Genomic DNA, 17,167 nt, shown 5'->3' on the forward strand with positions numbered 1-17,167 from the left:
CGTGCTCCCCTCTGGCCAATATTCCCTCTAATTTTTGACAGGCTGTGTGCGCAAAAAATTTCTTCTGTGCAAATTTTTGACAGGCTGTGTGCACAAAAAAATTCTTCCGTGCAAATTTTTGTGCATGTGGTGTTTCGCTGTGTGCACAGGGTTTAGGATCTGTGTGTGCGTGCACACGCGCACAGCTTAGAAAGAACAGTGCCTCTGGCCCCGCACTTTCTCTCCCTGTCTCATCCCCACACTCCCAGTGCTCCCCATCTCAGCATCCCTTTCCTGTCCTAGAGAGGGGGGAGCCCTGGTTCAAGGCTGCCCGTTAGCATGCCCGTCACCTGGAGTACCCGCTCCCAGTCCAAGCTGGGTTGTACGCACTCTGCTGGGGTCGGGTGGGGCTAGAGACGCACAGGCACAGATGGGCTGGATCCTCTGAGGTGGGGAGCATCCACAACTCCCATTGGCTCCAGCTGGAGCCCTGCATGCTCATCCGGAAACGCAGCCCCTAGGAACGCAGGGGCCGGGGAGGGATGGGGCAGCAATTTGTAGCTTTCAGATCAGACAGGCCCATCGTGACCTAGTCTGGCCTCCTGCATAGTGCAGGCCAGAGAGCCTCCCCCAGGAGCCCATAGGAGATTCTCTGGAAAGACACCCGGTCTTGACTTAGAGATCTCAAGTGATGAGGAACCCACCCTGGCCCTAGGGCCTCTGTCCCAAAGGTTAATTCCCTTCTCTATAAGGACACCTCACTTTGTGTCAGCCCAGCCCCACACATGCCCTGGAGCACCCAGCCCCTGTCCCACTGGGCGCTGACAGAATTCACAGCTCCGCTGCCCCTAAGGAACAGTGCACACCAGCTTGCAAGTTACACCGCTGGCTCCCCACTCACAGCACCTGGATACGTTTGTAGTCAAAACAAAAGAGGATCATTTAACAGAGAGCAGAGACTTGAGAAGAAGCAAGTCGATTTAATGGCACCAAATGGTTACACATGAAATAAATCATAGCACGCTTTGAAAGCCTAAACTGAACTAGCCAGACGTTCCCTGTCCCGTAAAGGTTAGCTCACCCAAAGCAGCTCTCCAACATCAAACAGCCAAACTGGCTGTGCCCCTCCATTTGTAAGACAATCCAGCTAGCAGCTTGGACCCTGGGGTGCCTCTGTACCTCCAGTTACAGTTCCCCATTGTCTTTACTTGTAAACAATGACTCCCCGCTGCTCGGTTTTCCCCTGGAAGAATTGCAGTCACGTGATTGACCTTTTGCTCAGATTCTAGCTAGGCATCTCTGATGGGATCCCCGGGGTGCAGCCTGGGACTGTGGGACCGCTGTGCCCCCTTAACTCTCTCCAGCCGGGGCTGTCTTTCACAGTGCCTTGCTAGTGCCCAGCAGCAAACCCCTCCAGGCGCTGCGATCACTCAGCACAAACACATGTGGAGACCCCGCACCCAGCTAGATGGCACAAGTGCTCCCAGAGCCACTCATGAATCACACAGAGAAAGGCACCAAATCCAAATCCCCCCAGCTCTCAGCACTGTACCCCAGGAATATATTGTCTTGCACTGCTCAAATGGGCAGTGCAGATTTTTAATTGGTTCACCAGTTCATCAATGGAAAGTGGATATACACCAGCCTTTGCAAAATCTGAGCAGATTTGCTACACACTTCATACAAACTCACTGGAAAAATAAACAATAAAACAAATTTATTGACTACAAAAGATAGATTTTAAGTGATATTAAGTGATAGGCAAAGAGTCAGAGTTAGTTACCAAAAGAAATAAAATATAAGCACGCAGTCTAAACTCTCAATCCTATTAGACTAGGCAACATCTAGATTAAGCAGTTTTTCTCACCCCACTGGATATTGCAGTTCATAGTATACAGATTTCACCCTTGAAATCTGGGCCAGTCCCCTCAGTTGGCATCTTCAGAGTGTCCTTGTTGCTTGCAGCTTAGGTGGTTGAAGGAGAAAGGCCAAGCATGGGCCCCCTGGGTTCGGCTTTATACCCTCAGTCCATGTGCTTAGAGGACACAAGTCCAGGCATGTCTGGGTGCATTGCTGAGTCTCCAGGCAAGGTTGAGCAATTCCCCTGGTGTAACCTCATGCAGGTGAGTCATTGAATTGTAGCTCCCTTGCTGGACAATGGTTGTGGATGGGTTGTTTGACACCCCACTCGGGGGTTGGTTACTTTCCTTGTTATTGTCTCTGGGGAGCTAATAGCTGGCTGATTCCCCAATTTACAGCATGTTTTAGTGACAACCATACAACACAATTCTCATAACTACATATGCATTAATGATACACATATATGGATAGAGAAATGACTTTCGGCAGATCATAACCTTTGCCGTTACCTTACAAGGCATGCTTTATATGCAGGATCACAATCATATATAAATGGGGAATATGGGGGTTACAGGGCACTCCCCCAAGCAGGGCTGTTGCAACCACTAGGCGAACTAGGCAGTTGCCTAGGGCACCAAGTGGTTGGGGGCGGCCAAAAGCGCGCTCTGGGGAGGCGGTGGAGCAGAGGTGAGCTGGGGCAGGGGGGCGCAGGGAGGGCCGCACAGGGGAATTGCTCCACGCCCCAGCTCACCTCTGCTCCACTTCCTCCCCTGAGCACCGCCCCAGTCTGCTTCTCTCCCTCCCAGGATTGCACGCCAAACAGCTGATTGGCACCGCAAGCCTGGGAGGCGGGAGAAGCAGCGTGGTGCTAGGGGAGGAGGTGGAGCAGATGTGAACTGGGGCGGGGAGCTGCCACTTGCAGCTCTCCAGGCCGAGGGAGGGAGGGAGAGGGCAGAAGGAGCTGCCGCAGGGGGTGCACCTCAGGGGGGGGTGGCAGGGAGCTGCTGCAGGGCTGGGGGAGGGGCGGGCGCAAGGTGGAAGTTTCCCCTAGGGCGCAAAACATCCTTGCACCAGCCCTGCCCCCAGGGTACAGAATGTCACAATCTCCATTGAGAAATAGACAGTGTACTCAATCTACACACACCCAGGCAGGTAGAGAACCGTCTCCTGCCTGAAAGAAACTTGTTAAACACTTGCTGGTGCCCAGCCTCATGTCACAGTGTTAAGAACATGATCCCCAGTATAGATACATAATTACCGTACACATTACCCGAACGTGCGTCTCGCAGTGATTGTGAGGCCCAACGTGACCCAGGCTTGCAGCAGAGACCTGACACTCTTTGGCAAACAGGTATGAGGCTACCAGGCTCAGGGCATCCCTGTAACCCTGCACCCTCTGCCCTCTGGCACTGGGAGGCCCCTGTGTCACAGCAGTCCTTGCACATCTCTGGGAATCCCAGCTGGTCAGCAGAACCTAAGGTTTCCTTGATTAAAATCAGGCGTCCAGATGCTCCAGTGAGGGAAACACCCCATTTGTGCCGGGCCAGCCTTAGGGGGGGCTCTAGGCTGTGCTGCCTGGTAGCAAGCTTTGAAGGGCAGGATGGTTAGTTTTTAATTACATTTCCCGGGAAAGAGGCCCAGGGGAGTTTGACTTCACCAAAGCCAGGATTTTGCACTGTGGTTTGAATGGCAGGAAGGGGGGGGGCTCAAAGACCCACCCCCCCAGAATAGTGGGAGAAGTTCACAGAACCTGGCTCCCCCCTTAGCTGAGGGTCTCTGCGTCCCTGGGAGACCCAAGTAGGGTTGTCAACTTTCTACTTGCACAAAACCAAACACCCTTGCCTCGCCCACTGCCCTGCCCCTTCTCTGAGACCCTGCCCCTATCCCACCCCTTCTCCGAGGCCCCGCCCCTTGTTCACTCCATCCCCCCTCCCTTTGTTGCTCACTCTCCCCACCCTCACTCACTTATTTTCACCAAGCTGGCTCAGAGGGTTGGGGTGTGGGAGAGGGTACGGGCTCTAGGCTGGGTTGTGGACTTCATGGTGGGGCCAGAGATGGGGAGTTCAGGGTGAAGGAGCATGCTCCAGGCTGGGGAAGGTGGGATGGGGTGCAGGGGGAGTGAGGACTCCGGCTGGGGGTGCAGGCCCTGGGGTGGGGCTGGGGATGAGCGGTTTGGGGTGTAGGAGGGTGCTCTGGGCTGGGATTGAGAAGTTCAGAGGCTAGGAGGAGGATCGGGGCTGTGGGTTGGGGTGTGGGAGGGAGTCAGGGTGCAGGCTTTGCGTGGCGCTTACCTCAAGCAGCTCCCGGAAGCAGTAGCATGTTCCCCCTCCGGCTCCTACACAGAGGCGTGGCCAGGCAGCTCTGCATGCTGCCCCATCCGCAGGCGCTGCCCCCACAGCCCCCATTGGCCACGGTTCCTGGTCATTGGGAGCTGCAGAGCCAGTGCTTGGGGAAGGGGCAGCGTGCAGAGGCCCCTGGCTGCCCCTACATATAGGAGCCGGAGGGGGAACATGCTGCTCCTTCCAGGAGCCATGCAGAGCCACGGCAAGCAGAGGGAGCCTGCCTTAGCCCCACTGTGCCACCAACCGGACTTCTAATGGCCCAGTCAGCTGCGCTGACCAGAGCTGCCAGGGTCCCTTTTTGACCGGGCATTCCTGTTGAAAACCGGACACATGGCAACCCTAGACCCAAGCCTATGGCAGGCCTGTACTGGCTGAGCAGGGTAGGACTGGGTTTTCTGAATGCTCTCCCCAGACAGTGCCCAAGGAACAGAGGCAGGAAGGTCTGAGCAGCGGGTTCCCCTCTTTGGGACACGAGGAGAGGCGGAGGGCAAACGCCACACCCCTGAGGATGGCAAGAGGAGCAGCCATGCCACACCAAGGGGCTCCTGGCGATGTGGGGCCGTCTCCTCGCCAGAGGCTGGGACAGCTGTGGAGACCTTGTCCTCAGCGATCAGCTTGGTGTGAAGGCACCGTCCCACCCAGCGGGGCACCTCAGGGTGCTGGAGCCTCAGCCCAACAAACCATCACAGCAGCTGTGCTGTCACCAAGAGGACTGGCCAGGTCAGCTGGAGCCGTCGCAGCCAGGAGCACTGGGGGCTCATTGGCTGGTGGGACAGGGCCCCTCAAGCCTGTTGTGAAACATCAGGCTGCAGCTGGGAAACCCAGTGGCTCCTTGCGGCTCTGGAAGTGCAGACAGAAGGCCCTGGTGCCCTTGTCCAGGGAAATGGGGCAGAGCCTGGCTCTCCCAGCCAGGCGGGTGCAGAGGAGCCCTGACTGCCATCCAAGGGAGGCTGAGCGGAGCCCACCTGTTCCATCTTGAGACTCTGAAAAGTGACCTCACCTCTTCCTATGGAGTGGGGCAGGAGCCTCCATCTCTGCTCCAGAAAGTCTCAGCAGAGCCTGGAGCCCTCCCTGAACCGCTCACCCAGGGAGCCACTGAGCAGTTCCCCTCTCCCGGCTAAAGTGTCCGAGTGGAGCTCTGTGCCCTCGGCCCAGGCCTCGGCGCTCACTGCCCCACAGTCCTAGGGGTGTGGGGGTGGCGTCCCTGCTGCACAATGCCCGTATCTTTGTGGTGCAGGGGTCACTGGGCACGCAGGGCTTCCCCTGGGACCCTGTCTGGAACTGAGTACTTCCCTCCGTTGCCCTGTAGCGTTCCCTCCCATAGCAACCAATTCCCCTGATGGGAGGAGAGCGGAGTGGGTGTTACCTGGAGAGCCTGCCAGGGCTGGTGTCTGAGTCTATTTCCAGGGCACTGGCTCAGCCACCAGCAGGCATTGGCTTTGTGCCCCATTGTCTTGGTGCTTTGAACTGGTGGTTCTTTGAGGATGGGGGTGAGTGAGAAGTAGAGGCTGAAACCCCTTGTGGCATCTGCCACAGAGACGTCCGGGTAAACTAATCCCTTCACCTTCTTGGCCCAGCTGTGGTCCCTAACTGGGTACCTGAATGTTGCTGGCCGGAAGGCTCGGGTGCATGAGGTGTGTCTCCAAGAGCAATGAGCCAGCCGTGCCATGAGGCGGAAGTAAGAGCCTGGGCAGTGCATTCTGCAGGCTGCAGAGCAGGGGCTGGTGAGTGTAGTGAGCTGCATAGGGGCAGGTACAGTAACAAGACACAATGCTGATCCATTCTCCTCCAGGGGAAGGAGCAGAGCGGCAGGAAGATTCCCAGCTGGGTTCAAGCCCCTCCCTGCTGGCAAGACAGCACTCTTTCAGCCTTGGAAGGGCAGCATGGGCCCCCAGAACACAAGGGTTGGGAGCATGGTAGGGAATGGGAAACCTGTGGGCCCATGGCTGCTCATCATGTCTGTCCCCTCTCTCTTGAGTGTCCCCCCTCCCCCTGTTCCCCCTACTGGAGAGGCGGGAAATGTAAGTGCTTGCTCTGGGTTCCAATATCCCTGGGACAGCTTGTGTCTCTGTTCATTAGTTAACTTGTGTTCCTCTCTTCTCTGGCTCCGCAGAAGTTGCTTTAATGCAAAAGTCCTGGAGCCAGAAGGAATTTCTCATGTGCCTGGGGGTGAGGTCCAGCGAGGCTACAAAAGCTGGGAGAGAGTCTTGACACCAAGTCAATCTGACAGTCCAGTGCACCATAACTGTTCCTTTGCTGGCACCCCTTCACCAGGTGATGCCTCAGCCCTTCCTGGGACCTTTGCGCTCATCATGGGCTGGGGCTGCTTTCTACACTTCCTCATGCCCAGACCTGCCTGCAGTGACCAGCTGGAGCTATGCCAGGCCCTGGTGGATACTGGTGGCTCTCAAAGAGGCTGCCCAAGGCCAGGGCTGCCTGTGGCCCAGGGGCTCTCAGGGCTGGTTTTACACTGTGTATTCGATTATGAAATCAATTAAACCTTTTCATTAAAAGGCCAAAGTTGGCCTCTAGTCCTGGCTCTGTCTAAGCCCCGCCCAAGCTCTTTATGGGAAGGTTCCTTGAAGAAGAGGCTGCCCATCAGAGGAAGACCAGGGAGAGCTCACCTTGCTCCAAGGCATGTGAAGGGGGTGGTAAGGCTGAGCGATGGTGTGTTGTCAGGGGCTGAATGGCTGGGGGTGGGGAGCTCACCCCTATGGCTCAGATCTACCGCAGAGGTGGGGAGGACCTGGCAGGAGACTGGAATGGCATGGCTGAAATCTAACCACTACCAGAACCCAGCCTAGTGCCTGTAACAGTTCCTGCCACCACTGCACTGGCGGAGCTGGGGCGAGCCCCAGGGAGACTTTGCATGTGGGAGAAGCTCAGCAACAGAAATGGCAGCTGCTCCTGGCCCCCCCCCCCCGTAGTGACTACATGAGCGCAAGGGGTGTTCAAATGTGGAACTGGGGAAAGTTTCCCTCCCCCTTATCCCAATTTCCACACGCCCCGCTCCACCCCATGGTGCCTGGTGCAGGAAGGCCGGAGAGTGATTGTGTCAGGGTGACGCCAGGCGCTCTGACCAGAAAGCAGTGTCTGCAGGGGCAATGTCTAGGAATGCCTTAGTGACAGCCACACACCACTGGAGCCAGGCCCCAGCAATTCCTGCTCGTAGGGAGTAATGACCGGGGGCTTTTGACAGGCCTCTGACCCACTAGGGGCCCTGTTCTCTAGCTGTTCTCTGCACCCATGTGCACGGTAATGGGCTAAAGTGAACGCTGAGGCTCCAGGGCTGGTTCTTAAAGACAAACTCCGATCACAACACGGCTGCTGGAGTGGGGGATGCTGGCTTTTCCATGGGGTGAGCGTGCTGGTGCTGCTGTGCCGCCAAGCCATAATCCAGCTGTAGGGGCAGGACAGCTCTGCCAGCCCTCCCTGGGGGACAGTTACTATGGTTACAAACTGATAGGTTTCAGAGTAGCAGCTGTGTTAGTCTGTATTCGCAAAAAGAAAAGGAGGACTTGTGGCACCTTAGAGACTAACAAATTTATTTGAGCATAAGCTTTCGTGAGCTACAGCTCACTTCATCGGATGCTCACGAAAGCTTATGCTCAAATAAATTTGTTAGTCTCTAAGGTGCCACAAGTCCTCCTGTTCTTTTTATGGTTACAAACCTGTCCCCAGCTCACCTGACGCTGGGGGTCGCTGTTCACAGCTGGGCAGAGCCCCTAACTCTGCCTGCAGCAGCCCCAGGCGTTACTCTGGGCTTAGGGCGGCGACACTTCCGCCACCTGGCCACGCGGTGGCGCCGTGGACTGCTCACAGTCTCTGCTGTGCATCCACCGAGTCGCCGGGTGGCGCTTTGGGCAGCCGGCCCGCGCTCTCCCCGGACTCACAGCGCCCTTCTAGCCGCGCCCTCATTATATCTCTTTTCCCGGCATCCTTTGCTCTCTTCACCGGCCGCTGCCAATATGGTGGGTTCCAGGCACGGCTCCTTCTCGCTCCTTAATCCGTCGCCATCTGCCCCGGGCCGGGGCTGCCGGGGCTGGGGCCGCCGCTGGGGGACGGGACGAGGCCCGTGGGGCAGGGCGGGGAGCCTCGGGCGGGCCGGCTGGGGAGCTGCACGGGGCCCGGCCCGGCGAGCTGCGAGGGGGGCAGGCGCTGCCTGGGCTCGGCGTTCCTGGGGAGGCCTGTTCCCTGGGGCGGCTCGGAGGCCCGGGGCTTTGGGCTCACCCAGCCCGGCTGCAGGGGGGCGGGATCCGCGCTCGCCCATGTTGGGGCCGGGCCCTGCTGGGATCCCGTCGGAGGGGTTGGGGGGAGGAGCGAGCCGTGGTATCTCGGGGCGCTGCGCGGAGTTTGCACCCAGTGACTGAGGAGCAGGCCCGCTGCGGTGTGAGGATCCCTGGTGTAGGCCTGTCTGCCTCCCTGGGTCTCACTGCGGGCTGGGACCCTGCGAGCAGTAGCTTACAGAGGAGTATTGGCTCCCCGTAATGAGACAGTTTTCCCCATGCAGAGTATGGGTATGGGGGCAGGGCCTCTAAAATACCCCTCAGCATCACTGCCTGCACAAGAAGGTTGGGGGCTTGAGGGTGAGTAGAGAAGCCACAGCTCCTGAGGCCTGGGGTTCCTAGTCTTCTGGGTACTTAGACACATCACTGCAGTTTTCTGTGTATTAGGCCAGGCTAAGGGTCATATTAGCCTCCTGTGTACAGGCTTGGATGTAATGAACTCCGTGTGTCAGGCTTATGGGTTTAGTTTTCTGAAGGAAAGTTGCCCCCCGTTACAGGGTACAGGATTAATGCCATCTTAGTGGCTCTTTAGGAGCTCACCAGGAATACTTTGAGCTGGAAGCAGAAATAGATGGGTAGATTTTGCTATTTCACACTGTGGTGACTTGTTCTTCTTCAAATCTTCTAGGGACGTGTGCGAACAAAGACCGTGAAAAAGGCGGCCCGGGTCATCATTGAAAAGTACTACACCCGGCTAGGGAATGACTTCCACACGAACAAACGGGTGTGTGAAGAGATTGCCATCATCCCTAGCAAGAAACTGCGCAACAAGATAGCTGGGTAAGGCAGCTCTGGGACTTGCTGTGTTCTTGTATGAGGGTTTAGCTTGACACATCCTAGCTCTGGGGTGGTGAGAAGAAACTCAGTCTGTTATAAAGGTATTAATCTAAGTATGTTTTGATAATCTCAGTAAATGCATCTTGCTCTGACACTGGAGCCATGGATTAAGGCCTTTAGAATGCTGAAACATCCCTAATGAGCTAGGAAGGCATTGTTTTTTAATATATCAGAGGGGTAGCCGTGTTAGTCTGTATCCACAAAAACAACGAGGAATCCGGTGGCAGCCCTTAAAGACTAACAGATTTGAGTATAAGCTTTGGTGGGTGTAAAACCTACTTTTTCAGATGCCTGGAGTGAAAATTACAGATACAGGCATAAATATCATGTGCCAATCTGTTAAGGTGCCACTGGACTCCTCGTTGGTTTTTGTAGATTTTTGTGAATTTTGAAGGGTAGTGTCCACCTGGTTAAGTCAACTTAAATTTTTACACTGGCAGGGATCTGAAAATTGTTTGTAATATCACTAGATCAATCATATCTTTAGAAATACAATCTCTATAGAATGTTTAAGCATCATGGAGTACTGCCTTATTTGGTAGATTAAGTAACACATGCTCTTCAGTCCTTACCCAGCATCTTAAAAACATTTAACTTCTGTATAACTTTTCCGTTGGCTTTTGGGTGGCAGGAGAAATTGATTCTTACCTATACTTACTAATTACAACTCAATCCCTGCTTAATGGAAGTGTGCTCATAGAATCTTCCTTATGTTCAAACTCTGTTTCTGATAGACTAAAATCTCTTTTTCTCTATTCTAGTAGCACTTCTGAGTGTCAGTTCCTTTTAGCGTAGCTGTTTCATTACTCTTTTAGTCTTAAAAGATTTTAAAAAGTCTTGGCTCAAGCTCTGTGTATCTCAGCTACAAATACACAGAGTTGCATGGAAATCTTTTTCTCCCCTTGTCCATTGGTTTTTTTCCTGGGCTCCTCTAGCAGGCAGCTGTCAGGTTAGTTGGTCAGACTTCCCTAGACACTGAGGCCTAGATCCTCAGTGGTATTTAGGTGCCTAACTCCCATTGATTTAAACAGCCTAAATACCTCAGGGGAGCTAGGCCTGAATTACTTGGTGTTCTGGAAGTTCTAAGATGTACTTGGACATTTTAATCTCTTATGAACTCTATTTCACTGCCTTTTTGGTCAGAGCTTACTGTATTTGTTTTCCTTGGGGCAAATCCATTATGGGAGTGGGTGAGTTTTTACTTTGTGCTGCGATTAGTGTTAGCCACTTGCATTGCTGCAGGCTCAGGATCCCTGTGCCACCTGACTCTTTATGGGGGGAGGTAGAGAGAGGCTTGCTGATTAACAGAGCTGCAGTTCTCCAGCAGGCAAAGTCAGAAGTGTCAAGTTTTCCTCTTGCATACCCCTGGAAGAGAAGTATACTGAAATCAGGTGGGTCCTGGAGGCCTGTTGCTGTTTGACTTGCCTCTGCCAGCCTCGTGTGTGCATTTGCAGCTGCATTGAATTAGAGCTTGAAGGAAATACCCTGCTGTCTAAGTTGGGTTGTTTATAACCAGCCTCCCAAAGCTTCAGTCTCTGAACTAGGAGAGATTGTGTATTGGCTTACTTGCTTTGAAACCTGCATTCGAAAGTGACTCTGGTCTTGTCTGTGACCTGGTCATTGATAGTGCAGGGAGAGGAACTTGTGAAAGCTTTTCCCGTGTTTGGATGGCTCATCCTCATTCCTACCAAACCCTGTAACTTTCACACATTGCTGCTGGTCTCCTTGTTCCCTTCCTCTCCCACTCCCAGGAGACAGGACAGGAAGGCCTTCTGCTGCAAAGTTAATATGGTCTCTGGCTTTGAAATGGCTGGGTAGATATGAGCAGCTGTGGGGGTTTAACTATGAGAAGATACAAGGTCTCTAGTGACCCACCTCTTCCAATATTATGGAGAGCAGAGATGTAAAGCTGGGGCTTCCTATGGGTGGGTTAAAGCTGTTCTCAGTGTGAGATATGTAAGAAAATGAGGTGCCAATTGACTAGTTTCTGGATTCTCCCTGCAGGTATGTCACCCATCTGATGAAGCGTATTCAGAGGGGGCCTGTCAGAGGTATCTCCATCAAACTGCAGGAAGAGGAGAGAGAGAGGAGGGATAACTATGTCCCTGAGGTAAGATTTCTGGCCATACTTGGGTGCACCTCAGGCCTCTTCTGCCAGGCAGAGTGGCTCATCCTGCCATGCTGGTATCCAGTTTCTGCATGGCTAAGAAAGGGGCTTCCATTCTGCTTATCGCACCAGCAACCATGAGATCTCCCCTTTCCTGAGAAATGGGACCATGACAAGATAGCCTGAGTTAGCTGCACAGAGCTGGGATTTATGAGAAGAATCAGGGTGACAAACTGACTTGTCCTGAAAAATCCCCAGGGACAAAGGGAGCCAGGAGCTCCTGCTCTCTAATCTCAGCTGCACTGCTGATTTGTGTTGTGGAGCAAATAATCTCTGCCTCCATTTTCGGATCTGTGAAATGTGGAGAAGTAACTCCCTTAGTGTAAAGTGGTGTGAAAGCTGTGATGTATGTTGCTGTGAATTGCATTGAAATTCAAGTGAACTACAAACTCCTGCGCTTATCTGTGGAAGGTCCAGAATGGGACCGGGCTTTCCTGAACTCTCACTTGGACGGGCAGCGGAAGAGCAGTTGTTGCTCACTTGTCATTGCTTCAGTTCAGTTCATCCAGAAATCTGATGGCCTAACTAGCATCTCCCCCCACCCCCTTCCGCTCCTCACCTGGGTTTAAAGGGCTCTCATCCTGAACCTGCATTCGAAAGTGACTCTGGTCTTGCCTGTGACCTGGTCATTGATAGTGCAGGGAGAGGAGCTTGTGAAAGTTTTTTCCCGTGTTTGGGGGGCTCGTTCCTATCCCTACCAAACCCTGTAACTTTCAGACACTACCTCTTACCCTCATCTCCAGTCCAATGTGGTAGGTGACCTCAAATTGGCTTCCAGCAAAATTATTTTTGCAGCACCATGGACTATGAAGTGACAAACAGCAACAAGCCAGCTTAAGGCCTTGTCTTCAGTGTGCAGTTCACCCAAAGGTTGGCACTCCGTTGTGACCACAGGTTTGGTTCTGTGGTAGATTCTGAGTGTAGAGTTCAGTTTTCACTAGAAATCTTATGAAAAACAAGTGTGGCGCCAGTGCGTGTAATGGGAGCTTTTATGTCACTGGGTGGGCTGGGGTTGTTCCTTCCTTGATACCTGGCTTGCAGATTTCCTCTTTCCTTGGAAGTGGGGAGTCACTGCTGACATGATCCAGTCCCTGATGTGCTGGCTGGGTAGCACCTGATGTAAATGCAGGAGGACTGTGCCTGCTCTTGCCTCCCTCCTGATAGCGTGTGTTAGGCTGGCTCCCTCACAGCTACCACCCATGTGTCCCAATCATAGGACTGGAAGGGGCCTCAGGGTCACTGAGTCCAGTCCCCTGCTGTCACTGTCAATCCCATCCCCCTCATGTCTACCTGTGAAGTGTCTGCCCTCTCACAAAAGTTGTAGCCAGCTCTGAGAACTTGACATGCTAGGAACATAGGGATAGCCATACTGAACCCCAGCTCCTTTTCTCCCAGTGCCCTGTCTCTGGCAGTGGCCAGCCCCAAAGGAAGGTGTACGTACCCTGCAGTAGGCAGATGGGGGAGAGATCACGCCCCCACCTTCCTTTGATTCTCTGTGCACAAAATGTCCGACTGCTAGAATAATGCAGCTAGTGACCTGTTACTATCTGTGCTTCAAGGGCAGGACTTGCTGGTATCAGCTGAACGAGGAGAGCCCTGATGTAGCTGTCTTCCCATAGTGTCACTGAAGAGCTGTAGCTCACGAAAGCTTATGCTCTAATAAATTTGTTAGTCTCTAAGGTGCCACAAGTACTCCTTTTCTTTTTGAGAATACAGACTAACACGGCTGCTACTCTGAAACCTGTGAAGGGGGATATAACTCCTTTGTACTCCTGTGGCAGGCAAGGGAGATTGGTTGTGAGTCACTGTGAAACTCTAAAATAGGCTTCTGGCAGAACCTCTTGCAAAAGCTACAGTAAAACTAGGCAGATCTCTTGCTCCATTTATCAGACAGATGCCTGCATTTGCCTGTTATTTCATGGCAGATGAAAAATAGCTGTTTACCAAGAGCCCTTGTATAAGAAGCATGTACAGGAACTCATGGCAAATCATTGGCTGATTCCTGCATTAGGGGTTTTGGATAGTCAGTGATGTGATGCTCGAACTCTGGAGCAAGAGAGAGTCTTCTTGGCTTGCTGTACTATGTCTCCTGCTTCCTTAGACCCTAGGGGTGCTGTTAGAACTTGGAGATGTTCAAGGATCATATATGTTGTGATCCTGCCACAAGGGCAAGATCAAATAGTTACAACAGGACATGTAAAGCTTGTAGCGTAAGCGATGTTTGCAATGGATCCAAGGTGGGTGAGCTCTGGAGGGAGAGGTTTAAATCAGGTTCAGACTTGGAAATTTCTACTATTTATTGCCAATTTAATTTAAAATGTGGTTAGTTATAAAACGTCCATGCTGTGGTGTTCTTTTGAAGTGACACTACTGATGGGGTAACTTGCTGGGATTTCCCAAAACTGCCACAGGCAAAAAACCCAAATATTGAAAATGAAGGCCTTGGTCTGTAATTTAACTCACTAACCTCAGTGGGACCATTCATGGAAGGTCAAACATGTACATAAGTGTCTGCAGCACTGGGGGCTAAACTGCATTTTTATTTAATGTTTCTCTTATGTAAGAACATAATTTCCAGTACCCAGCAGTGGCCAGTATCAGAGCTTCAGGGGGTGTGTAATGAATAGGGCAGTTAGAAAGATTCACCCTGTTGTCACTTCAAAACAGACTCACTTCAGTGTTAACTGTGAGAAGTTATTTAGATTGTTGATGCACTGAAAAGCTTCCCAATACCTGTTATGCACACAGGCCAAAAGCTTGGCTACTGAGCTCATTCACGTCTAGGCACCTGGAGGCTTTTGGAAAAAAATCACACCCTCAAGTGACTTAAGCACATCAGTCCCACTAAATTCAAATGGCAAACTGTGAAGGGCAGAGCATAGCCTGGTGGCGGTGGTTGAAATATAGCCTGGGCTTATTATTGTCTGAGTTTGTGGTGCTGTCACAAGGGTGGTAATGAAGCGTGGCACTTCTCTCTCAGCTCAGAGGAGTACTTTAAATGAGACTGCTCAGCAGTATCATGAAATTCTGGTAACAATTGAGAAATGTGATTAAAGCGGGTGCCGTCTGTCTGAACTAAAACATTAAATTTAACCAATTGTGAGGGCAGTATCCTAGGCACAGCCAAAGTTGCGAAGGTCCCATATGCTTTAGGGAAGACAGCTGAAGGCAGAAGAGACTGTCCCTGCTTAGAGCTCCTGATCTGCTCCCTTGCACTATTGTATGGCAGGATTCTTAGTGCACTTCGCAGCTCTCCCCACAGTATTTATGGGGCAAATGGAGCTTCCCCAGGAGTGGAATGTGAGGGCAGTGAGCTGTGGTGGAGGCTTGTCCCTGCAGCTGTTTGTGAGTGAGAAGCATTTGTCTTAGCTCCGGGCTGCTCAAACCCTTCATTCCCATTTGGTGATGTGAGTTTAGCAACTGGACTCAAGGAGTCGGCACTATGTGAGCTTGGAATGTACTGGAGCTTGGACTCCCTGGACTGGTTGGGGACTCACAAGCTTTGTCTGTAGGCACCCACTCCAGCTTCCGACCGTCTCTGAGTGGGGTCTGAGTAATGCTGGACTTCCAGAGCTCTGTGTGTATGTGAGTGATATTTAACAAAGTGCATCTGTGTTCCTTTCCCTCTGCAGGTCTCTGCCCTTGACCAGGAGATCATTGAAGTTGACCCAGATACTAAGGAAATGCTGAAGCTGCTGGTGAGTGTGAGCTATTCAGAGAGGTTGGCTTGTGCCTTCGCTCTTAGCCATCATAGCTTGATGCAGATTGAAGGCCTTATCCAGGCACCAGGGAGAGCTTCCTAGCAACAGCTGTTTGGAGGACTTTGTTATGAGCAGGTTTCGAGCACGGTTACTCTGTGAGAGCTGGGCCATGGACTGACTGGCCTCTGTAGTGTGATTATTATGAATTAGCCAGAAAAGAATCCCCCCCAGTAGTGGCTGGAAAAGCTGCTAGGAGCCTGCCAGCAATACCATGCTGACCCTGCTAGCATGGCTTTCAACTGCAATACAGCTAGGCAGTTCTTCGCCTACATCTCGGGGACCCAGAAACCCGCAGTCAGCACCTGAGAACCTGTGTGTGTGTGTGTCTCTCTCTCTCTCTCTCTCTCTCTCTGTAAAGCAGGTAACAGTGCTCACCCACCTCTGTCCAAACTCTGGGATCGCTGGGTGTGATATATTAGTTATACTGGGGTGGGGCTGGGGCTTCTGAATTGAAATATGAAAGAGCCAGAGTTCCTGAGCATGATCAAGGGCCACAACCCTGCTAGAAATCCCAGCACCAGCAGCATGAAAGGGGGAGGGGCAGGCTACTTGGAGAGGACTTTGCCGTGGACCTCACTAGTGGTGATGGATACACGCGTTCTCTTCCCTCCCCACCCACCTCCATTCTCTTCTGTATCAGCCTCTAGGACTCAGTGTCTGGTGTGGTTTTCCCCAAGCTCTCCTGCATGCAATGCTCCTTCATACTCAGAGTTGCTCTTAGCTGCACAAGGGCCTAGAAGCCTGTTTTTGTTTTGGGTCTCCCCTTCACCACTGGTCCATGTGCTCTGATACCAGAGCTGTGTTCAAGGCCTCTTGCCCCTGATTAGAACAACCACTACAGAAGCAACTCAACCCTGGGTAAGCCTGTGATGTCCGGTTTCCAGCCCAGCTGCCAGCATGTTAACTGTGTAACTTTCACGATTGGGTGCATCTCCTGCCCCAGTCCAGTGAATGCTCAGTCAGGCTGGTCCCTAAGTGTTTCCACCTTCCAGGTGTCAAACTTGAAAGCCCATTGGGGCTTACTGCTGTGTTGTGACACACTCCCCCTCCCTGTCTCTGCAGCTCTGTCTCCTGTCTGTGGACAGGCTGAAGGACTCGCCCTCTGTTCTCACTGGGATTCGGGGTAGATGCGTTGGTATGTTGGGAGGGAGAGGCGAAGCAGAGCCTGCTTTGCTTTGATCTGGGACCCCTCCCAGCAAAGAGGAAGGGGGAGGCTGAGTGTGACCTGGTCTGTTCCGTATGTCTTCCAGGACTTTGGCAGTCTGTCCAACCTGCAGGTCACGCAGCCCACTGTGGGAATGAACTTCAAAACACCAAGAGGAGCTATCTGAATCCATTGCTGTGCTGTCGTTTTTCCAATAAACGTGGGAAACCAAACCTCTCCCCTCTTTTCCGCTAGTGCTGGGAGTGTCGGGGGGGGCGGGGGCTTGACTGGCCCTTACTGCGGGTGGGAGTGTCACAGGAGCAGAAGGCCCATGAACAACGACTAGGGGTGGGTGCTTTCGCTACTGTTTTGAGTATGGGGATGATCTTCCTCTGCAGGGCACCCATAGTTGCTGTGTTTGTGAATGCAGTATCTAGCCACCAGAGGGCGAAAAACACAGTGCACTGTCCTCCGAGCCTAGCAGAGTAGTTCTGGTCTCCTGGGAGGATGGTAGCTATGCCCTGTTCCCCTGGGGAGCGGCTGCTGGACCCTTCTGAAGGACAGCAGTTGGTCCTGAATGCTGTGTTACTCACCAGGATGAAGGTGCTGAGGAGTGGCCTGAGGGCTGCCTGCACAGGGAGAGTATATTGGTGTAAGTGACAGTGTATGAAAACTGCTAGTTCTCCCCGTGTAACCCCCACATGGATGCTCTCATATTCCAGAACCAGAGTTACCCTGGTATGTCTAGGTTGGTTAAATACACTGGTTTAATCATACCGGTAACTGGTAAA

The 17,167-nt window shown here is 52.7% G+C and overlaps 1 protein-coding gene and 2 non-coding genes across 3 annotated transcripts; all 3 read left to right on the plus strand.

The window, feature by feature from the left end:
- Window positions 1-7,991: 7,991 nt before the first annotated feature.
- RPS17 (ribosomal protein S17) lies at window positions 7,992-16,609 on the plus strand. Its single transcript, XM_038418646.2, has 5 exons — window positions 7,992-8,152; window positions 9,096-9,247; window positions 11,309-11,414; window positions 15,104-15,169; window positions 16,483-16,609. The coding sequence occupies exons 1-5, from the start codon at window positions 8,150-8,152 to the stop codon at window positions 16,561-16,563; spliced, it is 408 nt and encodes a 135-aa protein (XP_038274574.1). The 5' UTR covers window positions 7,992-8,149; the 3' UTR covers window positions 16,564-16,609.
- LOC119863105 lies at window positions 10,881-11,014 on the plus strand. Its single transcript, XR_005295491.1, has one exon. It is a non-coding gene; the product is annotated as a small nucleolar RNA SNORA71 (small nucleolar RNA).
- Window positions 12,057-12,191, plus strand: LOC119863103. The gene has a single exon (XR_005295490.1). It is a non-coding gene; the product is annotated as a small nucleolar RNA SNORA71 (small nucleolar RNA).
- Window positions 16,610-17,167: the final 558 nt, after the last annotated feature.

This window comes from Dermochelys coriacea, chromosome 10, assembly GCF_009764565.3.
Source record: "Dermochelys coriacea isolate rDerCor1 chromosome 10, rDerCor1.pri.v4, whole genome shotgun sequence".
In the NCBI taxonomy this organism is placed as follows: domain Eukaryota; kingdom Metazoa; phylum Chordata; order Testudines; family Dermochelyidae; genus Dermochelys; species Dermochelys coriacea.